Source organism: Triplophysa rosa, linkage group LG12, assembly GCF_024868665.1.
Source record: "Triplophysa rosa linkage group LG12, Trosa_1v2, whole genome shotgun sequence".
NCBI lineage: Eukaryota > Metazoa > Chordata > Actinopteri > Cypriniformes > Nemacheilidae > Triplophysa > Triplophysa rosa.
Genome location: NC_079901.1, coordinates 10024080 through 10050386, shown reverse-complemented (window position 1 = coordinate 10050386; position 26307 = coordinate 10024080). Strand labels below are relative to the sequence as shown.

General features: G+C 36.8%; 1 protein-coding gene across 2 annotated transcripts in view; it reads right to left on the bottom strand.

Annotated features, from left to right (window-relative positions):
* Positions 1–1512: 1512 nt before the first annotated feature.
* Positions 1513–26307, bottom strand: part of kcnj5 (potassium inwardly rectifying channel subfamily J member 5) — a 38081-nt gene continuing 13286 nt past the window's right edge. Inside the window, exons 2-4 of one of the 2 annotated variants that reach the window (XM_057348550.1) lie at positions 21363–21445; positions 15782–16658; positions 1513–3471 (exon numbers count right to left, since the gene is read on the bottom strand). In XM_057348550.1, the coding sequence (XP_057204533.1) occupies positions 3125–3471; positions 15782–16658; positions 21363–21425 (1287 nt within the window). In that variant the 5' untranslated portion in view covers positions 21426–21445 and the 3' untranslated portion in view covers positions 1513–3124. The remainder of the gene's footprint in view (positions 3472–15781; positions 16659–21362; positions 21446–26307) is intronic. The other variant, XM_057348551.1, reaches the window with a different exon arrangement.

The window sequence follows — 26307 nt, the reverse complement described above, 5'->3', positions numbered from 1 at the left end:
GTTTGGGCTTTAGGCTCCACTCTTTGATCCATAGCATGTTCTCTGTCTAACCCCTTCTAGCCATGTACCATCAGCTTCAAATCATCTTATTGAGCTTCTCTCTCTTTCTTCTCACATTCTTTTGGTCTATATAACAAGAATCTTCAGAGATATACAGCATAATGTACAAGACCCCTCCCCCATGCTCATTTCCTTGATTGATCAGTTTTTTGTTTATAGATTATTGAATGTAATCTTCTCAGCCATATGTTCTTGTTCAAAGATTGATGAAGCTGCAAAATTAGACCAGAAAAGCATTTGAATTTTCTGTTTAGTGTATCAATTTTCCACGTCTCCTTAAGTTCTCTACACAGTGTGAACAATCTTGGGACGTCAAATAAGAAGTGTTTGTAAATTCGGTCCTCCAAATCTACAAAAGTTTACAGTATACAAAACACACAAAAATAAGACACATCTGATATATTATATGTATAATTAATGATTAGCTTAATCGTACACTGTAAAACATTGCTATAGTTTTGCAGCAGGTTTGACAGTAACTTACTGTAGATTTAATTTATAATTTAGTTGTAAACATAAACTTAACAAGTTCTTATATTTTCTTTCATGAAACAAGACTAAATATATTGGGTCACTTTTATTGTTTTGTAAATGTATCGTACTTTAAGAAGTTTTAATTTTTTTTAATAGAAAACAAGACAAAAATGCTTACGAAGAATGTCATTTTTTGCAGTGTAATGCCAGTAATGAGACCAGTCCCTTCTTGCTCATTTTGTATCTCAAAAGTCAAAGTGTTTTAATTCTGGTTAGAGTGAAGTTGAACTTAATTTGAAAACAGTACTAACAGGAAAGTAATTAAATCTACAGGAAGTTACTGGCAAACCTGCTGAAAAACTACAGCAAAGACAAATAGTGTACGGTCACCTGGGACCTTATATTTATTATCTAACTTTTACTGAATATATTGTCTTGAAACTGAGGAAAAGAGAAAGAAAGACCAACATGTTCATATGAACTGTAACTTAGCCATGTATACAAATCCATATTGATTGTATAAATATGTACATTTTGACACCTGTGGACAGTGTGTTTTCATATAAATATACTGAAGACTAGAGAACATGACATATGTATGTACACATGTAGCTTACAATTGAATTTTTTGCATGCATTGCTAACATGCATTGTATATATTTTTACCCTGACTACATTTTTATGGTATCTTGAATAATTGTTTTATGGCATAAACACCAAATTCTGATTGGATAAACCACATTCAAATGATTTATCCGTATTCAAATTCCTACGGCATATTGCTTCATTAAATAATGATTCTATTAAAGGCTTGTATTAATGTTGAATTTTCTATTTCCCTAATTATTCTTATCTCTGATGTACTATAAATAAGAATAACAAAAAAAGACAACATAATCCATTTGATTTTCCTTAGAGCATTTTTTTTTTGCCCAGCACCCTCACACACACAAAAACAGTATTCAGATATTTGTTTCTTTATTTTTTATTTATGTAAATAGCCTGCATATAATATTATTCTGTGAAAATGACTTGTCAGGTAAGTTCCATCTAAAATGCAAATAAACTCTCCCCTAATCACAACTGATCACTCTTTTTCACTCAGTTTTTTGTAGAAAGTGTTTGTGTTTTTGAAGTCTGCATGCCTTACAAAATACCCTGTTTAGAAAGTGTACAGAACGTCAGGTTCATGCTTGCTTTAAACACAGTTCTTCGGGCTGGTCGTGAAAGGGAATGACATTCTTACAGTATGTTTGTGGGCTCAAACCGGCACACAAAACTCAGACGTGACAGACAAAAAAATCCTGGAGTCGAGGTGTGAACTCGATCTAACAATGTTCCATACACAGCAAAAAAATTCAACATTTTGGCTTGTTTAAAATATCTTCAAAGCAACATTGCATAGAAATCATGCTATATATCGCAGCTGTCCTTCTGAAACCTCGTATCTCCATATTTCGAGATTATTATTCAGCCTTTATGCTTGTCACTGGGATTTGCAAATATCTAACCAATATAAAGTATTTAAAATTGCTTGTTAACTTTGACAACACAGTATTTATTCATTTTAAAGGTACAGTGTTTTTTCCTGAAAATCAGCTAATTTGAACATTCAAGGTTTCAGAAGGACAGCGACGATATCCTTAATCGAGTTTTAAATTTATTCTAAGCATAAAACTGATTAAATTTGTTGATTTATTTTTAATTTTTTTCTCAATATTGCAAACATAAATATATGTAAATCCAAGAGAACTTGGAGTCTTGAAATCAATGCAACTTTGCTTCTCTTGTTTTAAAGATCTTAGGACATTTTTTTACTGCAAAACCAAGACAAACATAATGACAGGCAACATTTCTAAAACCAGATCTGCTGACTCTCCCTCATCACCAGTATTTTACAGTACTTACTGCAGGTTAACGTCGACCGCTGCAGTGGTTGTGCTTTTATCTGGTGCATTGGCAAACATTTCGCACACATTCTGCAAGCCTTATCACATGCAGCGATGATGTTATGAGTTAGAGGACTCGATATCATAAATACAATACAGAGAAAACATACAAGAGAATAGGATAAAGAAACAAGACACCGCAGCCCACGACTGTGGCCTCCATCGTGGTTAAACACACAAGCATTAGTGTAACTTTGACATTGGCTCCGTATTTCTCCTATGAGTCATTGCATTGGAATTCTAATAAAGCTGATTTTCTATGGTTACATTAAGGTGTATGACCTCCCAACAAAGCCCTCTATGTCATTAATTTGCTGGAGGATTGAAGTGCATATGGCTACTCTTTTATCGTTGAGGTACAGGGCATTGATAGCATGAAAAATTGCATGGCGGAGTTTTAAAAGCTAAAAGAGAGTATACAGTAGGCATGTAGTTTCATGAGTGTGTAGGCATGTGCAGTATAAATATACGGATTCTCATCTGGTTGTGCGTCTAACCTTGCTCTACGCATATGCTCGGCTCTCTAGAGAAATCTGGAATCGTATTGCATGGCTATTGCAAGGAAATCTCTCCATGCGAGGGAAAAAGAAGCTGGCCAATCACTACGCAGTCCTCGAGTCCGTCTGGAGAGGGGTTTTCCATCATGGATTCACCTCCAAACGGTTGGCGGAGCCATTGTTTGTCTCTGTACCATTCTCTCCATCCTTCTCCTCTTGCAAGGTCAGGGGGTCTTGGATGGAGAAGGGGTCCGGTGTGTGCTGCCTGAGGTCAGGGCTGAGGAGAGGGAGGTGGGGAAGGAGCGGGCTTTCTTTTAATTTGGCAGCCAGTTCCTTAGCGCTACAAGTGGGTGTGTTGGTCTCGTATATGTCGTGAAAGTTGTTGTAGTCGACTTCGTAGAAGCCCTTTTCCAGGGAAAGCACCGGGGTGAAGCGGTAGCCCCACAGCACTTCCGAGTCCAGGTATGAACTGCGAGCCTGACAGGTCATGCCTAGATACATGCAGGGAAATATGGGCGCACACACAAATACAGTTACATACAAAACACATGCAAGCATGTGCAGTTAGCATTCACACAGTTATTTACACACATACAAAGATGATGAAGAAGGGGAGAGAAAAACAGAAAGAAAAATTCATTATTTTGAGACAGGATCTCAGTGGTTGCCGACAGAAGTACAAGTGGGACGATATTTGACTTTTAGAGATGCACAGTTTGTCAGCTGAATTTTACAATCCTAAGGTCATATTTTTAAAACGATTAAAAAAAAAAACATTCTCATTGACTGACATTTTTTTCTTAAATTAAAATGAAATATTTTCAATTCCTAAAAAAATCAAAAGTTATCCGCAAGTTTCCTACGCCCCATGACGCTTTGCGCGAAAGATGGGAGAAACTTCCGGTTCAATGTAAACAAACGCATTTCAAGTCATTCGTTTATAGCAGAATGTAAACTTACAAACTGACAGCACTTGCACTACATCAGCATTCTGTCCACTACTTACAGGGGAATGGGATGATGAATTTAATACTTGACGGCAGATATTTAGCAACTTTACTGATTCAGTTCCTGTGACAGTAAACCTATGAGCAATTTGAAAATTATAAAGGGTTTTCAATTTCTTTACATTATGTCGATTGTGTGCCATTTAAACATGTGGTTAATATATTTTAAAAGCGAACTGCAAAGGGTAGAACGGCCGCATGCACATATCATAAAGCTGCTGTATCGTCAGCTGGCCATTAATCTGATAAACATTATACTAAAGATCATGTGCAAAAGCTGCCTTTTTACATTTTTAAACATTCTCTCGTTTTGTTTGTAAGACGATAAGTGGAAAAATACCTACTTTACATCAAGCATATCAGTTGAGAAATGTAGTCCACACGATGTGATATATTTCAACAGATTATTGACCAAAATGACAGTAAAGAATTATTTTAAATCCAGATTACTGTCTCGCGTTTTTGTTGAAGACCTTACAGTATGTTGATGAACTTTTTTCAAATATGAGCACATTAAGTCTAAGTGATGTTTAATGTTCGTTATCTATTTTTTCATTCGTTTTTCTCTAAATCGACATTTTCTCTGGTTTGATTTACTGATAAAACGTCATTTTATGGATGTTAAAATAAAAAGGCGGATATGATCTGCAAAGAATCAATAAATGTTGAGTAGTTTTAATGTAATTAAATAGAATTAATATATAATAAAATATTAATATTAATTCATATTAATTAAATATTAAATTAGTTTTTAAATTTATTAAATTTAAATTGATTTATTTGATTAGTTTTAGTTTTATAAACACAGACCAGAAGTCAACTTCGGGCCAGGCACGTGTGTCTGATGAAACCACCTTTAATTACTGGCTGATATTCAATTCACGTTTACTTATATGCCATTTTATTACAACGCTGCATTGTTTCAACTCAGCTTTAACAGAAAACACAGACAGATGAAAATTATTACATGTATATAATAAATACAGAGAAGAATACAATTCATGGTATCATTGCAAAAATTTAATCTCAACAGGCCAATCCTACCTCACATGGAAAGAAGCGTATGCAGGAGAAAGAATGATGCAATGATGTAGAACCTACATGCAAAGAGAATTTACAATAATACCATAAAATGTGTCTTAGCAGTTAGCGATATTATTGATCGTAGCACGCACCCATCGACACTACACTGTAAAACTTTGCTGTAGTTTTGCAGCAGGTTTGCCAGTAACTTACTGTAGATTGAATTACTGCTTAATACTACTTTCCTATTAGTACCGTTTTCAATTACTTTAATCAAAATTAAAACACTTTGACTTTTGAGATTTAAAATGAGCAAGAAGAGACTGGCATTAGCACAGCAACACTGCAGAATTTTTTTTGTCTTGTTTTCTAGTAAAAATACTTTAAAATACTTTTAAATTACAATACATTTACATAACAAGAAAGTAAGTGACCCAAAATATTTAATCTTGTTTTATGAAAGAAAAATATGTAAACTAGGTAAGTTTATGCTTAAAACAAAATTGTAAATTAAGTCTACAGTAACTGTAGAAGTTACTGGCAAACCTGCTGCGAAATTACAGCAAAGTTTTACAGTGTACAAAAACATGGACACTTATATAAAAGATGTAAGAAAATTCAGCAGTAAATGCATCAGTGAGTGACAAATTTCGTGTTGTGACAGCTCACTGTTCTCAGACTCCACATCAGTTTGTACCAGAAGGAGGTGTTTGTAAGACCGGATTTTATATCTCGCTTCTGCGTGTTTCATTTGTTTGCTGCACTTTTTTAAGGTTATTTGAACACAGCTTGATACAGATTTGTTGCCCCATGACTCCAAGTTGTCGTGTAAACTGAGTTAATGTGCTGTGCGCTGCCTCTTTCACATCCGTCGCCTTTGTTTTTTATGCTCAAAAGACAGTAACATCAAGTTCATTATCTTTTCACATGACACAATTACACAAACTAGAACTCCTAGAAGGAAATGCCCCCAATTTGTGTTTGTGTGTTAAAATACTTATACATGTGCATACTACATGTGCATACTATGTAGTGCATCTTTGTAAATGTTTATACAGATTTCAACACCGTGTTTGGTTTGCTACTTGATTTTTGGTTCTGAGGCAAAACCAGTTCTGTCATATATTTGGGCACAAACTAATTACAGATGACAGGGAGTAAAAGAGCTTTAAAGCCACACGTGTAATATTCTACACTGCAACACTGATGGAAAATGAAATTAACTGAACGCTCTCGGAGTCTTTCGACTCCCCCCGGTTTGCTTCACAGGTTTTAGAGCAGTTAGAGTGTGTGGGAGCCAGATGGATCACATTTAGTATTGTACTTCATTCTGTGTGTGTGTGTGTGTGTGTGTGTGTGTGTGTGTGTGTGTGTAGTGATGGAGAGGGTATGTTGATCTCAATAACCTGGCAATGGCCGGTTTCATGCAAGCATGCTTTCTGAATCTATAAATGAGGGCACAGCACCTCAAGGCCAGAGGGTCCTAAGTCTATTTGTGGAGAACAAAAGTGACACTTTAAGCTGCTGACACAGATGAGCACCGTCATTCTGGGCTGTTCCTCCTGTGATAAGACGTGCCATTAGAATAACTGGTGCATATATGTGCTAGGAAACTCAATTCACTGTTCAATTCTCTGTTCATTTATGTGGGGTTAAAAATCAAACATCACCATTAAGGAACAGTTCACCCAAAATATTCATTCTCTCATCGTTTCTTCAGCTCATGTCTTTTAAAACCTGTATATGAGTCGTTCTTCTGTAAAACACGAAAGAAGATATTTTGAGAATTATCTTATGGTTTTGTGCCCATAGATTGGAAGTCAACGAGGGCCGATGTGGTTTGGCAACCAACATTCTTCAAAATATCTTCTTTCGTGTTTTACGGATAAAAACACAGGTTTGATCAAAGCATTTTAATTTTAGGGTGAACTAATCCTTTACTTGTGATATATATTGTGATATAATTGTAAATATTCATTGCACATGATATCTAGAGCAGTACATGTTCTTGCGGTGGTGCAAAGTAACACACAAAACATTTGCCAGTGGCCTTTCTATTTCTATAGTATATTCATAATTTAGCTATAATTACCCATTTTGGCCAAGTTATATTCTGTGGATGGATTAAAAATAAAACTTAGTAAGTTTATAAATAAATACATGAAATACACCTGGGTAATACACAAACACTTATGTAATGAATCATAAGACAACTGACAGTCACAGCCTTCAGAGGACACCAGAGCACTCCACAGGCTTGTGTGAACTTTAAATAAAACCCCAGCACTAACAGTTAGTGTTCAAATTTAAACTGCCCGAGTACACATCAATAACCTTCAAACTGCCTCCTCAGTTCCTCCTTTCATCATCACACCCACTCATAAAACCAACCTTTTAAAATCTATATTAGTGATAGAACATTAATTCAAGGCAAGTTCTTATCTGTGGGTTTCAGAGACTCATTAATAGCTAAATGAATGGAAAGTTAATGGGCTTTACTTAAAAAAAAACACAGATACTTATCTCAACGCCACCGGACATACTTAGTAGACGCCATTGGTTATGAGTGCTCAACGGTCTGTTGTGTTTCTGGTATTCATCAAGTTGATGAGAAGACAGGCATTCAAACTTTGACAGGTCCTTTTTCTCTACTGAAGTAATGATGGAGCGTTATGATTGCTGCCTTCAATTGATTTTAAATTCATAATGTTAGATTTCATGACCTGTTTTAAAATACTATTCAAAAGTAATGCAGAGTTAAACCTATATACAGTAACTCACAGAAGTGAGTACACCCCTCACATTTTTGTAAATATTTTATTATATCTTTTCATGTGACACCACTGAAGAAATGAAACTTTGCTACAATGGAAAATAGTGAGTGTACAGCTTGTGTAACAGTGTAAATTTGCTGTCCCCTCAAAATAACTCAACACACAGCCATTAATGTCTAAACCACTTGCAACAAAAGTGAGTACACCCCTAAGTGAAAATGTCAAAATTGGGCCCAATTAGCCATTTTCCCTCCCCGGTGTCATGTGTTTCGTTAGTGTTACAAGGTCTCAGGTGTGAATGGGGAGCAGGTGTGTTAAATTTGGTTTTATCGCTCTCACTCTCTCATACTGGTCACTGGAAGTTCAACATGGCACCTCATGGCAAAGAACTCTGAGGGTCTGAAAAAAAGAATTGTTGCTCTACATAAAGATGGCCTAGGCTATAAGAAGATTGCCAAGACCCTGAAACTGAGCTGCAGCACAGTGGCCAAGACCATACAGTGGTTCAACAGGACAGGTTCCACTCATATGTCATATCCAGAGGTTGTGTTTGGGAAACAGACGTATGAGTGCTGCCAGCATTGCCTGTCAGCCTGTCAGTGCTCAGACCATACGCTGCACACTGCATCAAATTGGTCTGCATGGCTGTCGTCCCAGAAGGACGCCTCTTCTAAAGATGATGCACAAGAAAGCCCGCATACAGTTTGCTGAAGACAAGCAGACTAAGGACATGGATTACTGGAACCATGTCCTGTGGTCTGATGAGACCAAGATAAACTTAATTGGTTCAGATGGTGTCAAGCGTGTGTGGTGGCAACCAGGTGAGGAGTACAAAGACAAGTGTGTCTTGCCTACAGTCAAGCATGGTGGTGGGAGTGTCATGGTCTGGGGCTGCATGAGTGCTGCCGCCACTGGTGAGCTACAGTTCATTGAGGGAACCATGAATGCCAACATGCACTGTGACATACTGAAGCAGATCATGATCCCCTCCCTTCGGCGACTGGGCCGCAGGGCAGTATTCCAACATGATAACGACCCCAAAAGAAGCTGAGGGCAAAGGTGATGGATTGGCCAAGCATGTCTCCAGACCTAAACCCTATTGAGCATCTGTGGGGCATCCTCAAACGGAAAGTGGAGGAGCGCAAGGTATTCATTTTCACTTAGGGGTGTACTCACTTTTGTTGCCAGAGGTTTAGACATTAATGACTGTGTGTTGAGTTATTTTGAGGGGACAGCAAATTTATACTGGTATACAAGCTGTACACTCACTATTTTCCATTGTAGCAAAGTTTCATTTCTTCAGTGGTGTCAAATGAAAAGATATAATAAAAAAATTTGAGGGGTGTACTCACTTCTGTGAGATACTGTATATAGTGAGCTGCCTCGCTGTCTTTGTATGATGTTCATGTTTTTGTTACTCCGCCAATATGTTTGCAGGTCTAGTAGATTCCCATAAAAATTAAGTAAACATTTATTTAAAAAGTCATAAAAATGTATGCGAGTATACTTATTACATTTCATACTACGGTATAAATACTATACTTTATGTTTTTGTCATTTACCTCTGTCAAATCATATTTAAGAGAAAGGTGCTATTCTTTTTTTGCACTAATAAAAAATCTTTGATATGGATAAAAACATGTTTAACTTGAATAAATAAAAACGTCTGAGGTTGAAAAAAATGAATCATATCTATTGTTTATGTAAACATTGAAATTGGGTCCCTCTGACCTAAACATCACAGAAGGGTTAAAATACTGATTCTTGAGAAATGGGACAAAACACGTCTAGCGATTATAACTGCTATTAGGTTTAAAAATGAAAACATTTTCAATTGTAAATGTTATGAGGGATTAATAATAGAATGTATTTAACACAATTATCCCCTTCAATTTAATCGTATTATTATTATATGAAATCTATGACTCGTTGTCTTCTCACTACATCTAAAACAGTGTGTCTCAGAGAACGGTTCAATCATTCATATTCCAAAAAATATTTAAAAATTCTAATGATGAAAAACAGCTTGTTTCATCAAAAGCTACATTTAATAATATCTCATATCAAAGCAAGGTTGTTTTTCAATGACATATGCGTGTTTCATAAACTTTCAAAGTTGTGTCCCCACTTTTCGTCAGCACCGTCAGACATTCAATAAAATGTAATAAAATCAGTGAATATCAGGGGCAGCTTTCACTCTTAAGGACCTCCTTGCCACATTCCACCTCTGCAAAGGACATCAATGTCAGACAGGCTCTGGTAAGTTTAATAGTTTTGGAATATTTTAAATCCTGATTATAATATTTCCTATGTCAGAACCATGATATGTTAACACCATCTTCCAACTTCTGAGAAAATTATTGTAAATATTTAGATCAGTTTATTCTCCTGAAGCAAGTTCTATTAGCATCTAGCACTAACAGAGAAAACAAAAGGGCTACTACATGAACTCCATTTGTTTTGTGAAAGAAATGCCTTGTGTGTCAACACTGTGCACCATAAGATTTTCTGTCTGACGGTGGTGACGTAATCAGATTTTTGTGAAATTCATTTTTAATTTTATTATATATAAAATAGCGTTTAATTTTGTATAAATTCTAAAATGTGACTGGCAGCATAATTAGTTTTTGTGGATTTATTGCAATAATTTCTAGCAGAGTTAGGGTTGAGGAATTCAGGGATAAGATTCAGGGAACATAAGGCTGAGGGAACATAGTAAGGAACATTGCATAGTATAGGCAAACATGATAAAGATGGTCTTGTGCTCTTTTTAAGAGCACAGCTCAAGGGCACCTCAGACGTTACCCGCCGGCCATGAGAATCAAACCGGCAACCTTCTGTTCACTAGTCCAACTCTCTAACCACTAGGCCACGACTAGGTGTTGACACAAAACAAGTGATGGCAAGGTGAAAAAGCACGTTTTGATAAAAGGGAGAAAATTGGGGAGGTTGTATCAAAACAAAGCTCAGCTATGTACATGTACGATACATTAATGTAGTTTAATTTGTCTGAGTACAAGGTTTTATTTTTTCAATACTGAACCCTGTTTTGTCCCACTTCTCAAGAATCAGGTATTACAATATAACGGGATCGCCATTAACCATAATACAAAAAACAACAATTATTAATGTCGTTTTGAGTTTATTCATATGATAACATTGGGCACCTGTTTAAAATTTTTACCTTAAGAGCCGCAGTGGTTATAAACTCTCTCTCTCTGCATCCATTCACTTACAAATTCTGAAAATGAATCACTGGCCCCAAAATAATTAACGATGAATTTGACTTGATTTCAATAGATATTAGGATAATACCGCTATCAAGACCCCTTTGTCCACGATAACCGTGTGACGAAAACCGAATATCGTGCAGCCCTAGGCACTCTTTAGTTGGTCCACTAAGTTTATTACAATGCATTGTGGGATTGCCTTTTCCTAAAAGGCTACATGCAACATTTCATTAGAATTTGGCTGAAAAAAGTAATCTTTATGAAGCCTTAAAATGCTGCTCACTAGGTTGTGAAGGGTTCAGTTATTGCATAATGTGACATAATGTGTAGTTTCATGATACCATTACTAAAGAAAAGCTGTTGTTCATGATCACCGCATTCCAGATTAAGCCAATTCCTAAAATAAAAATCGCCAGTGTTGCAGTGTGTATATTATGCAAGATACATCTGAAAGGTTGTGTTTGTGCCTGGGGGGTTGGCGGTGGGTGAGGGATGAGCCGAGATTGGGGATGTGAGAAGATTTGTAATGCACTGTTATGCACGAGTTACATAACTCGGGCATCGATGCCCAGCTCATGGGCTGTTAGTTAACATACAGTACAGCCAGAACCCCTCATAAGACTCATCATCTAACAACCGCTGCAGTCTCATCACGTTCGAGCGAGTTGCCGGCAATACCCCTGAGACTTTCCACAGAACTCCTGACCCTCGCTATTGGACAAATAATAGACTGGGGCAAATGGGCTATCCGTCATCCATGACACACGCCGGAGCTAAACTAAAGCATTGCTATATTTGACAAATCAGACGTCGGGTTGTTTGTGACCTTAGTGCTCTCACTAGGTCGTAAGCTTTCTATGGGACATCAAAAGAAAGCCATCATCCCTCATTAGCAAGTGGTAGATTTCGATCTACGGAGGCTTGCATGCCAGCAGATCTATTTGTAGGTTTGTCCTGGCCAATAGCATCCTGATCTATACTTGGTCATCTGTCAAAGGCCAAGCTGAGTGTAATTTACACACAGCTCTCTTTAGATCGATGGCGTCATAGCCTATAGCTGTTGACATACTATTAGACACCGAAGACATCTCCACACTGGGAGGTGGAGGACGGGATTACCAAGTCACAGGAATGTTGCTTTCAAGGAGGCGAGTGCTGAAGTATCTTTAGGCTTGTGCAAGATTACACAGTAAATACAAAAAGATGCCGAGACGTCTCAATGTAAAAATTACAAATATTTTTAAAATGTCTGATCAAGCTTAACGTAATTAGTTTGAACTAGTCATATTCTCACTAACTGTCTGATGAATATTGCATACAAAACCGGAAAGCAAGGTGTAATGTGACTGGCTAATCTGATTTGACAATGTTTGCAAAGTAAGTTGCATTTAAACTAGTGTCATTTTTCGAACAAAAGCCCACAGGCAGAACTGTATATTTAGCCAAATAATGACTGTAAAGGAACCACAATAAATACTTAAATTCACTCATATAGTCATAAGCTATAAAACAGCTCGACCTGATTTTGCCAAGTGGTTGATGTCCTCAACATATTTTGTTGACCTAAAGACAACATTTTTATAAATAAAACCTAAACCTAAACCCACACCAAACCCCAACCCTAACCATAACTTACCCCTAAAATCAGAGGGAAATGATAAGTGAAAAAACAATGGTCTAGAAGGACCTAATCCTGGTTGGAAGATTAAACTTAAAATAAACTGTAAACTTATTTCTGAAATCTGATTGGTTGATTTAAATGTTGTCCCAGGGTAAACATGATGTTGCCCTAAGGATATCCACTTGGCAAAAACAGGAAAGCCTATAAAACATGTTTTCCTGCCTTAAGTTTAAGTACAATCAAATTGGTTTTGACTATTCATTTTGACTCACAATTTAAAATTTTGTCTTTAAATTACTAAAACTCATCAAAATAAAATAAAAACATTTCAACTTGTAAAGCCAATCTGAAAAACTTAAAGGGATTGTTCACCCCAAAACAAAAAGTCGTTCATCATTTATTCACACGTCATTTCAAATCTGTCTGACTTTCTTCTGCAGAACACAAAAGATATTTTGAAGAATGCCAGTAACCGAACTACAGCCATTGACGCATTGGTTTTGTGTCCATACAATAGAAGTGAATGGGTATCGCTGTTTTTTGGTTACCAACTTTCTTCAAAATATAAAAGGGATCCCTTTAAAGGGATACGTCACTACCAAATCAAAATTTCCCATGTTTTACTCACCCTCAAGGTATCCTAACTGAATATGGTTTTCTGCTGGAAGACTAATCCAGTCAGAGTTATAATACCACATATCATTTTGCTTCCAAGTGGTAGAATGGGAGTGAACGGGTGTTGATGTTTTGAAGCTCCAAAAGGTGCATCCATTGATCAAATTACTGCTTCACACGGCTCCGTGGTCTTAAGACAGGTCTTCTGAAGCGAATCGATGCGTTTGTTTAAGAGAAATATCCATATTGACAGCGCTATTAACATTGATGTCTAGCTTTTCTTCCAGAAGAAAACCATATTCGGTTAGAATACCTTGAGGGGGAGAAAAACATGGGGAAGTTTTGATTTGGTAGTGAAATATCCCTTTAAGGCAGCAAAAAAATGTTTTACAGTGTATATGTGTACTGTTTGTAACTGTCTGTGCTGACTATTTCATCGTTATTTAAAACGCTATTCTGTTCTTCATGCCAGTATACTGTATTATTGTGGTATAATACATTTCACATAAACCTGCCATTATGCCATTAGTCTGAAGTTGGTTTGCTCCTATACCTCAACTAGTAGTGCATTGCATTATATTACTGCAGAAGTTTTGAACACACACGTGCTGATAAAAAAACTGTATACCCTTGAATTCACTGTTAAGTCGCTTTGGAAATGCATCTGCTACACAGTCACACCTACCAATGTTATTTTAAAGGGTCAAGTCAGGTGGAAATAGATCTTAAAGAGCTGAATTCTTTATAGTATTAAGAATACATTCTATGCATTAGGTTCCTGGATTCCTAAGCCAACAATAATTGCAGCATGGTGATATAGAAACCTCTAAACAAGCAAATTTCCCCGTTTATAAATGTATGAAATGTTATTTTATTATCATACAGCACTGTTCACCATCCCTTTTTGTGTGCTCTCATTGGTATTCACTGCAAAACAAGCACAAAAAAGGTGCCATCAGACAGCAGCATGTATAATGAATTGGATTTAGAGCAGCGCGGTTTACGCTATCTGTGGACAAAGGCCTAATAAACAGTTTCAATTGCAAACATTCACCTGAGATATCTGATAATCTAAGGGAAATGTTTCAGTATAGAAATGAATTCGAATTAGACAATAGAGACCTCTTTATTCCCCCAAACAGCCCAGAGAATGAGATCTACTCAAATCAATATTCCACACAGTGTTCTGCAAGGTCAACCAGCCGAGAATGAGATCTCCGGTTAAATACATCCACTTGCATCTATTCAGCTCTTTGAGTCAGTCACCAGATCACAAACTGTTCATGTTGTCTAAATAGTTAATTTAGGAAAAAACTGTGCTGAGTTTGATTATGTTGAGTTGATGATTATGTTGAAGTTAATACTAAAAAGACATCTAATGCTAAAAAAATCCCCACAGCAATTCCACACGAACAGCATGACTAATTATAATACATTTTAATATTATTATCATTATTGTTGTTTTAATAATAATAATGGCAATAATAATATTTCAAATATTCAATTATTATTATTCTCATTGTTATTATTATTAATATTAATATTATTAAAATTATTATGATTAATACTGTCAATGCAGAATTGCTGTGGTCATTTTTATGTCACAACATATTATTTATTTATTTTTAAATGTTGAATGCCAACAATTTATCTTCCTCATTAAACAGGCTGTCCGTCATTGAGTTTCACTGACCTGAGAACTGGAAAAACAATGCTAATGAAAATGAAGAGTGGAAAAAGAAACGTCTTTTTGCTCCAATAAACTTTCCAAAGGATCACCTGGGGCAGGGTGGAACATACCCAGAGTACCTCGGTCACCTTTCACCTCTTTCCACAACTCCAGTCTGGACAGGTTTACAAGGACATGGGCAGTCAAAAAATAGGAGCCTCTTGACACACCCCCACTCATGTAAAAGGAAATATAGCCTTAGCATCAATATTCTAACATTTATCTTCCTGCCAGTTCTTGAATGTTATTTTCTGTAGTCAGCATGCTTTCTGGAGGGATGACTCAGCACCATCAGTGAAGAAAAATGAATAATGCCAGTGCGGTTTTGTAAATTTAAATAACTGACCTCTAAAGTCTTTAACTTGCCACAAAACATTTTGTGGAAAAATCGTTGAGGTCAACTGGTCTGCAGAGCCTGGCAGTTAATGCACAACTTGCTCCTTGAAGCCATACTGAAAGCCTGAGATTTACAGAGTTTAATGCAAATCTTCACGCTGTCTCTTTTCTCTTATGGACAATGTTACACTTTCAAGTCTGGAGTTTAACTGTTTGATGTCAAAGTGAACTGAAAAAGAAAAGCTTAAATATTAAGCCTAGCTGGTTTGGTGGACTTAGCTGGTCTTATCTAGTCTCTACACCTGTAATGTGGACGGCTTGAGGAGGGATCGTGATAGAGATTGGCACTAGTTTGAACACCAGGGCAAACCATGTCTGTCAGCTGTTGAGACCATCTTAAACCAGCTAAGACTATTAAACTATCTTAGGCTGGCTTTATCATACACACAAACTGTGAAAATCCTACCTGTAGCTTCAACCATGCCCTCCAAAATAACTACAATCTCGAACTCTTCTTTCTCCATCTGCGCCCGGGACATCTCCCAGAAAGGACTCTTCTCGTTGATCTCATGCGAGATAATAAGGGGTGACACCAGGAAGAGCCGATCGTCTCCTGTGTCAAAGCCAACATTAATGTCCGTCTGGTTGAGCGGGATAAACTCGCCCTCCTTGGTCTGCTGCGAACGAATCAGTTTGGCGCGAATGGACGCTTCCACAATGTGAGAATTACGTAGGTCGCCCACTCTGAACATCAGGCACATCTTGTTGTCCCTCACAGAGATCACAGCCTTGTGGGAGAACATCAGCGTCTCTGCTCGGTTCTTGGGCTGTGAGATCTTTACAAACATGCAACCCACCATCATGGCGTTCACAATGGATCCCAGGATGGCTTGCACCAGCAGTAGGATGATCCCTTCTGGACATTTCTCTGTGATGACACGGTAGCCGTAGCCAATGGTGGTCTCCGTTTCGATGGAGAAGAGGAACGCTGAGACGAAACTGTTGAGGTTTTCCACACAAGGGGTCCAGCCCTCCTCATCGGAGTGTAGAAGATCTCCTCGTATGAGCGCAATTAGCCACCACAGGAATCCAAAGAACAACCAGTTGATCACATAGACTAGAGTGAAGATGAAGAAACTGAGGCGCCAACGCAAGTCAACCAGTGTTGTGAAGAGGTCGCTGAGATACCGGTACGTCTCTTGAACGTTTCCGTGATGAACGTTGCACTTGCCATCTTTCTGTACGTAGCGCTGACGGGGTTTTTTGACGGGGTCGGAGATGAGGTGAGTACGATCTGTAGGGATTTGCGGTTCTCTCAGGTGCTTGGGGAGTTTCTTCACCTGCTGTTAGGAGATGTGAGAAGAAGAAAAAATACTCTATGGATCATTCTACAAAATGGGTGCCACCTATGTTATTCATCCATTCCTAAACACTTTAACAAAAATACTAACTTATTTTTTCTGTTTTTACTTTTTTGGCTTGTCAACTGTGTCAGTTTGATACATTTGCAAGTATGATTTTTAAGCATTCTCTGAGTTAAACTTTTGTAAACATGTTCAACCTCACCCTGTTATTTTTTAAGTGTTTATGCATAAATTATTTTACCATCACATTTTTCATTGAAAAGCAATGAAACATTCCATAAAAAGATGTTATTATCCTTTCAAAAAGTAAAATATTCATGGACAAGGATAATCCCCTTGTTGTATTTTGCTGGCGTTTTAAGAAAGTAAAAATATTGAAAAGGTCAATCATGTTTCCATAATTTTGTATATTAAATAACTGACATCAGAAAATGGATATTTGTAGAAATATTATAATTAAATGTATTTTCTAAGGAGCACATAGTAATGGTCTAGAGTACATGTAGTGTCATAAAAAGTAAAGCAGTCATAAAGTTATTGTCAACCCTGTTACCCTTTGGAAAAATATATGCTAATATATTGTATTCATTAATTTAACTGAAATAATTTAGCTACACCTAAACTTAGAACAAAGTTACCTGGTGGCCTTACAATTTTTTGTTAATTCAACTTAAAAACACAACAACTAAAAAACACAACAAGTTTGCATCAAATTCGTTGAGTTAACTAACGTTTTTAAGTTGAACTAACTCAAAATTTTAAGGCAACCAGGTAACTATTTTTTTTAAGTTGAACCAACAATTGTTTACATTGTAGAGATGTAAGAGATAATCCTAAACATAGCTTTATTTGTCAGACACGATGCTCAAAATCCTTGAAAGGGCACTTGTGTCATGCAATGTCCCATATAGTAAAAGGATCATACACATACACATATTTGCTGAGTTATTTTTGAAAAATAGATAAAATGAAACAGGCTACAATATTTGCAAGTCTGAACCTGTAGGCCTATATTAAGCATCTGTGTTTGACAAAACTGTGCCTGTTACAGAGAGCCAGCAGAATACATATGGGATGTCATGTTTTCTCAAAGTCTAATCGCATCAAAATCACAGGGCATCTTTTCCAAAACAGCTCCCATTCACCTCTTTTCCAGGCAATGACAGCCGTGGATGTACCAGCATCAAGATGTATGTTCATGCTGTTACTTTCAGAAGAAATGCTCTGATAGCTGCACTTTGATGATGATATAGTTACGTACAGCACATGCAAATGTTTTTTGTTTGCAGTAAAACTTTTCAGGTTATCCCTGTCCCTATTTCTTCCAAATCGTTCCTTCCTCTTCATGACACTGGCAAGCCCAGATAAGAATCGTTGTCCCTTTACCAACTCTAGAACACCGTGCCCTCCATGAGACAGGGAGGTGTTGGCACATTGTCTCTCCATATGTTGAAGGTTGTTGTTAATTGAAATGTGTGATCACGCTACAGTAGTGGCAGTGAATTAGAACGAAGCTTTAAAGCGCTCATTGACACAGAGACCTCCTGCTGCATTCAAACCTGTGGCCCTCTGTTTCCTGCCTAATAAAGCCAGATTTTGTGCAAAACACCATTAAAAGGCTCAACAACTGGGATCAATTTTAATTGTGTCTCCAACCATATGTGAAATAACAATTACTAGAGATTCACTGATACTACATTTCTTCACCGATAGCCGATTATTCGGAGTGATATCTGCAGATACCGATTCTGAAGATTAAATTAATATTTCTTAACTTTTCTATTTTATTAATTCATATAATGATTATAATTATTGAACATCAAACTGGTGCTGTTTCTTAACATTTACTATATACAGAGCACATTCATTCCATTTCCTGTCCTCTTTTGATTGACAGAATATACGGCCCTGCTCATTGCCTGTTCTTAAACCACCGGCCGATAGCCGTTAGTGTGAAAAATTGCTTTTATTAACCGACACCGATTATTGGCCAATATATCTGTGCATCTCTAATAATTACATTTACTACTTAATTCAACATTCTGCAGTCAATACTTTCATCTAATGAATGCTTAACTGAGAACATTTTTTACATTGTTCTAGTTTCCAACTCTTAGCCCCGGTTTCACAGACAAGCAGAGTCTGCGCCAGGGTGCACAAAGTGAGGGGGGTGCTATGTTTAGGATGGGGGGTTTGGGGGCAGGGTTTAGGGGTTTAGAATGGGCTGGTGTCCCGAAATTTCATCCTACCCGTCAGATTATCCTACTAGGCATGCGCACATCAGTGTTACGTCATTTTCTTGCGCTATAAAATCATCCTACTTGTTTATTTTATACTGCTAAGGGAATCTGATTGTGTATTTTCGTTGTAACATCGTTCTAGGCCTACATATTTATTTAGTACTGGTAGTACAATTATAGGGTATTGCGCTGTAAATTAATCATACGTGTTTCTTTTTTGCTGGTAGGATAATCTGACAGTGTATTTATGATGTAAATTTATTTAATGTGTTCATTTTAAACTGGTAGGACTATCTGACAGGATATTTTGTATTGTAAAATCATACTACCTGTTTATTTTGTCGATGTGGTTTAGATTATAACCTAAATTTTGCGCTGCGGTAGGAAAATCTGACAGGTTGGACAATTCGAGGTTGAGACACGGCACAGGCTGAGGTCTCGCTCTGTTCTGTTTCAGTGTGCGGCTCTCCTGGTGTTAAGAAGCGGCACTCCGCCATACCCCAGTTTTCTCCTCAAGTTTAAGTTTTAACAATTTACTTTTTTATCAGAGATAATCGCGGAAAACCTGATCTATATGCAACGTGGTAGGCTAACAAAATAACACTTGTAAAAGCGGCACATTCGCACATAAGGAGTGCACGAAGAAATCCATGTCCGCACACATCAGCCGCGTACTGCCTTTTTCATTGAGAGCCAGACATTTTTAACTATAACACAATAAAAAATCTAGTTAAATCCTGCCTATGGGTGCGCAATACCTGTGAGTTGTAGATACAAAGCTTTTCATCCAGTGCACGCTGCCGTTTTGAAGTTTAACAATTCTAAATGTCCATTTCGAGGACAGTATTACATATTTCGCATAGCTTTTTCAAAGCTAATAAACTGAACTGAACTAAAAGACATGAAAGACACTGTATGAAAGACACTGAAACTGAAAGGCTTTTTTTATATCAACTTGGAGGAGAGCAAATGTTGTATGACATTTTGACAAAAAGAACTGGAAATACACCGATCATAGCCTACATAAATTCAGCGGAAATTAATAAATGAAGATTATTCATTTAGATGCATAGGCTATATAGAAAAAAAAAATAGAAAAATGTCAAAAGCAGGCTTTAAAGAAAAAGTGACAGAAAAAGTATACAGGGGACTGTTCCCCAGGAGAGCTTTATGTCTAACAAAACGATCGCATCAATATAACAACACTAGCGAGCTCTTGCTTTCTGATAGACGGCCTGTATCTTCACTTGCCACCGTCTGCATAATAGTAATGCCGTTTCTTGTTAAGCAATGCATACAGAAACGTTGCCGCTGGACGCAAGCAGCCCCTTGTTGTTTCTTTAATAAATATAAACCAAATTCATTCTCCAAATGTTTTTTTTAAATGATTTTGTCTTTCATCATTTTACAAAGTGAGGGGGCACAGTGACTGAAGTGGCCGGGCCATGCCCCCAAGGCCCCCTCGTGGCGCCGACGCTGCAGACAAGGCTTAAGGCTAGTCCCAGACTAAAGGAAAGGAAAATTTTGAGCTGTCTTAAATGAAAATAACTTGCCCTGACATATCTTAAAATATTTTAGTGTCATTGTTTTGTCTCAAGATGCACATCGGTAATGTTGTTTCTAAGGCATTTTAATAAAAACGACCTAAATTAGCCAGGCATAGTCCTGATTTAGGCTAAGCCTTGTCTATGAAACCGGGCCTTAGTCTTTTTGTTCTCACATAATGAAATAATAAACAAACTTAAATCAATATTTCATGTTTATTTATTTGGTAAGCAGCCACGCGATAAGTGGGATAATACACAATGAGTTGATCGTTAACACAAAATAAATGCCTCCAGTGAAATTTAACCCGATCACCCTGTCAAGGATTATTTTGTGGTAATGACCAGCTGGATGTACATTTTTCCTCACTTAAGGGATTGGCATTTATTTTCTTGGCCAAAGAGAATATGCTTATGGGTGCTGTGATACTTAGATGTAACAAATGGCAAAAGATCAAACGTAAAGTAATTGGCAAAATAAAGTGCACAACCGATCCCCATCCGTGATGACTGGACCTTATAGCAGTCGAAATTTTAATCTAAGGAGTCCTTGTACCCATTGTTTTTTGGCTTGTTCTTTGAATACGTTGCATCTGATCATTACAGAAAAGTACTGCTACAGTATATGAGGTTTCTACTTCTCATATTATGAGGTGAAACAATATTATTTATTTGAGGGCCACTGCAGTAAAATATTCTTTCTTTCACACAATGAAAAATATATTTTTAAATAGAATGCTGCTTGTTTTGAAATGGGGTATTTCATTTGACATTTTTTACATTTAAAAAATAAAAAATGAAAACATCTAGATGTCATCTATAGTGTAGGCTACATTGAACAGAAACACTAAAGCTGTATGTTCCATGGGAGGAACTTTAAAAGGTTATTGACAGCTGACCTCTTTTGGCGTCACTCCTATCTCCATGTCGTGGTCCATGTAGACACGAGAGTCTCCTGCCATCCTCAGCTTCGACTGCAAACCTGGAACAGAAGGAAACAAATCTGGTTTTAGAAAAAACAGAAATCACATTTGCTTATGGTAATTATTACAATGTGTTCCTGTAGCACTGCGCTACTGTAGCAATGCAAGACAAAAAATATGTGAAATGCATTGTAAATGTATGCTACACCCAATATATAAAAATGTTTTTGCATGCTCGAGCTGTTTGTTAGCCCTTGACATATTGTGTCATCTCATTTCCCCTTTCAAAACTCTAATAGACATCTATTTAAATCAACATAATTTGCCGTTCGCAACCTATTTTACTTTTATACTTTTCTATGTACTATGGACGCAGATTTACGTTTCTGCCATTGGGTGTTCATGCCTCAATTTGCTTTTTGGTTCACCTTATCCACTTCAGGGCAAAAAAAGGCATTACATTGATTAAAAACAATTATGATCAAAAACATTTTCTTCATGCACTGATAACAAAACAGGAAAAGTGTATTATGAAAAGCAAATTCTATAGGGTCAACTCAGATTTCTGATTGATTTACAAATATTTTGCTTGTGAATGGTTTATGAATGCTAAGTACCATTTGGATATGAATTTGTGTCATAATGATATATTGAAAGATTTTACCACCATTATATTCACAAGAGCAAACCAGGTGGATGGAAATAAGGGTTAATCTGAGCTGCTAATGTCTCACTCCATGTCTCAACCTCTCTCAATTAGGTGAGTAAACAAATTAATCATGATGAACACCACCGGGAAGCTGTTCAACCATGGCTGTCTAACTCTCTAATAGGCAAACCGATAAACTTAACCTGACTGCTCAGACTCGCACATTAAGTGGGGTCTATTAAATGCCACGTGGACGCGTGATGAAACCAGCCCCATGTTCCTTTGTAGGAACATCTCAGGTGGTTACTTGAAGGATTAAATCACAACTCGCAGGGGAAATGTGAGGCTTTCTGACTGTCTGTGAGGATTGAGTTTGTTAATTTGCGCCTAAAACATGCCGGCGGTCTCAGCTGTTCCCCGTTCCCCAAAGAATATCCGCGTCAGCACCATCACGCCATGAAAGCTGCTGCTGTCTCTCGTATACGCACAGAGAGTGATGCCAACCGGGATGAGTGCCTCTGTGTGCTCCTCGCCGCTTTGGCAGCTCAGTATCTCCGTTTTGACAGTTGTAATGTTCACCTGTCAAATATCAAAAACTGGATTGTGAGCAGATAGGGCCTGGACAGAGGGGATTGGTCTAGTGTATGATGTCCTGGCCGCAAAGGATAAGTGCAATGCTGGTTAAATGAAGATTAACCCCAAAATAAACATTCAGTCATCATTTATTTACCTTCATGTTGTCTCTTTCTTCTGTGGAACACACAAGATATTTAAAAAAAATGTCTCAAGAGTTTTAATACAATGGAAGTCAATGGAGGGGTGCAGGGATTTTTTGACCGAAAGCCGATGCATTTTTCCCATAGACTTTTGGAAGATTGCAAAAAATAAGATCTGTGATTAACAAAGGTTTATCATGTTTACACATTTTGCCTATAAGATAATCTTTACAAATTGACATTAACAAATTAACATTTGTTACTTTTGAAACCTAAATACAATCGCCAGAAGTAAAATGCTGACAGAGACTACACTTGCTCGATAACAATGTCAAACTTTATTAAAGATGTGTTCCCTTGTAAGTAATTACTTCTGAATGAATCCCCATCCATGTTTTTAGAGATTTGTGTCCCTGTTGCAAAAAATCTTGAGCGGGTTATAACTGGTGTGTTTTATGTTGTCAGGATAAAACATGAAAATATTTAAAGAGTTTGTTAACCACAAATCTTATTTCAAACGATTCACCAAAAACCCATTCAAAAACCCATTGACTATGGGGTGATGGAACCGGAATTGCTAAAATGCTAACTCGCTTCCGGGGTTTGCATACAAAAATACGTCATCTCTAAGGTACTCTATGTGGTCCAATGTTATTTGGTTACCAACATTCTTCTTTAGTGTTTTTCAGTAGAAAGTCATAAAGATTTATAATGAGATAAGGGAGAGTAAATGATGACAAAGTTTTTGGGTCAACTCTTACTTTACAAAAGCATGATGTTTTCCTCATATACTGTATAAACGCCGTAAGACAGCTATAAATGCCAATATTTTCTTTAAAATTATGTCTACATAAATGTACCTATTAAACTGACCAAAATCTACATTAAGACATTTTTAGTGCACAAGATATTGATTTAGGTACAAAAAGTTATTTTAAAATAAAATATGAATCTCTCACAATAATATTTAACTTGATTTGAAATGACAAAAGTATTTTAATTAAGATATACATCATTAAACACAAAAAGTCTGGGTGTGTTTAATGGGTACATTTATGTACCCTTTAAGCACACCCCGTTCCGATTAAGCTCACATAATGTTTTATTAAAAATATATTGTTTAGTTTAAACAACATTTTTCAGGAAAAAATGTAATGGATTTTTTTTAAAGTACTGTGTCAATCTAAAAAAATAGACCACTAATATAATTTATATTTTAATATTAATGTTATATTTTCACAAAATGTTCTTTACATTATGTACAATATGATTTTATAGAAAATAGAAAATCACAAAAGATGACTTTAGCTGGGTTTACAGTACAAAGACAGTGCAGCCTCTTATTAAATGGATGTGAACTTATTTACATCTTATGTGAACATATTTATATTTTCTTGGACAAACATAACATATGAGATTTCTGATGGCTCCATCTTTGAACAGACTTTCTGTGGACAAACTAGTTCCATCTCGATTTTGTCATCTTAATGTTGTGAAATAATTTATAAAATCATTCATTTATTAATCATTTTATAAAGATTAACTAAGTGACAACCATCAGTGAATATTTAAAGTCTGTTTATGAATTATTAAAATAGACTTCCAATGTGAATAAACTTAAATGGAGCACACACTGAACTTAATAGGAACTTAATTATTACACTTACTTACCTTAAATTTAAAGTACAAGATTTTACTAAATAAATATACTGGAACATTTTAACATATAAATATGAACAACTAATATTGATAATACATATTAAATTATATTTTTTATAGTTTCATATAAAGTTGACATCACACTGAAGATCTGAGATTTTCATAGTAGTGTACCCTTTAAACTCACCTTAAAATAATATAAAATCTTGAAAAATTACAGCAGTGTGAAACCAAATACTGTTAATAAACTGTAAATGTATAATATTCCGAAGTGTAAGCTACACTCCAATAACGCTTGTGAAGTAATATATTAGTGTAGCAAACAATCTTATACAGCTAGTGAGCTGACTATGTTTTAGCAACATGGTGCAGAAGCTACAGAACATTTTTTTGATTTGATTGTAATTTTTTTCCCACATGCATCTTCCAGGTTATAATACATACAATTTTAAACATTAATCACTTAATTTTGCTGTAAAAAGTGATATTTACTCATAAGAAAGGTCTTAATGTAAAAAACGGCACATTTAAGGGCTGTAATCTTTTGGTGACACCAGTCAGTGTGAACACATGGACACTCATATCTCAGTGTGTAACAGTCTGATTGATTTAAAATTACAGGAGGTATTTAATAACAAACATATCAATTGATTAAGACATCAGGTAGGATAATACATTATTTTTCCTTTTTATAATCTGAGCTCAAAGATGGAAGTGTGCTTAATGGATCCGTGAGCTTAATATAGACGTTTACCCTACAGTAAAAGCAGCTCACTAGGTTTTGCAATGCTAAGCTTTTACTTTTTTGTATCCAATAATGGGTTTTTGTTGTGAATGTGGCTGAACTTTGGTCGGTTTATTTTCAGGCGTTATGACATGGTGCATTAAGCAATGATTCAGCTCCATAAACCGGTCACTCCCACACTGCACCTGTGCTCCTGTCTGTAATGTCATGCAGCTTTGTCTATGCTAATCAGTTACATAAGGTGCCTAATGACAGTGGAAAATTCCCATGTTCCCCAGCGGCCCAGCTGCAAGTCATCCTAGTCATTTCACCTAATTGAGTAAGTGTCCTGAAAGATGTTTAGTTATTAGTTAAATCATCTTCAAAGACTGATGCTGTACTTTCATCTGAATTAAAAAATGATGTTTGTGAGAGAATATAGTCAGAAGCAGAGAGCGAGAGAGAGCGAGAGAGAATTCAGCCGATTTTAGGAGCATATTTTACAATCCCTCTTTACTTTTTCTTCCAAAAACCCTTGAAATAAGTATTGATCTGCTAGGAAAGTAAATCAATGTAGAGTAATCAGATGAACCGGTGAACCCGATGAGCAAATGACCAAAGCGTTCTGCTGGATATTTTCCTTTCCATGCCTGGTAATGACCACACACAAATGCAAGGGAAAACAGTTATCACTGTCAGGGGCAAAAGAGACAATCGGCACACATCCCCGGCATTGTGTTGTCCAACAAATAATCTCTGATTTATAAATGCACCCTTGAAAGAACTCCTCTAGAAAAAATCAACAGTGTAACTACGTTCAATTTGTACTTGAGAACAGTAGAAAATCACTCGCAGGACCGAACTCATAACAGATTACAGTCCTCGGTTTTTGCCCCTAGTTCTTATTTGTCTAATTCCACTCTACCGCATTGACATCATTCATCCCTATTTGCACGGCCCCTCTCGCGCGCAGATGGCACGTCAGAGCCTCCATCCACTCAGGAATACAGTATTGACTGACAGGTCTGCAGCGAAAGGGCACACTGACGTGACCCGCATCCCAGATGCACATGATGAATACATCACAGACAGACAGCAGACCTCCGCAGCAGACCTCCGCAACGTCCCCTCCTCTGCCATTTCCACATTTTGTAACGCGGCAGTCTCATGGCC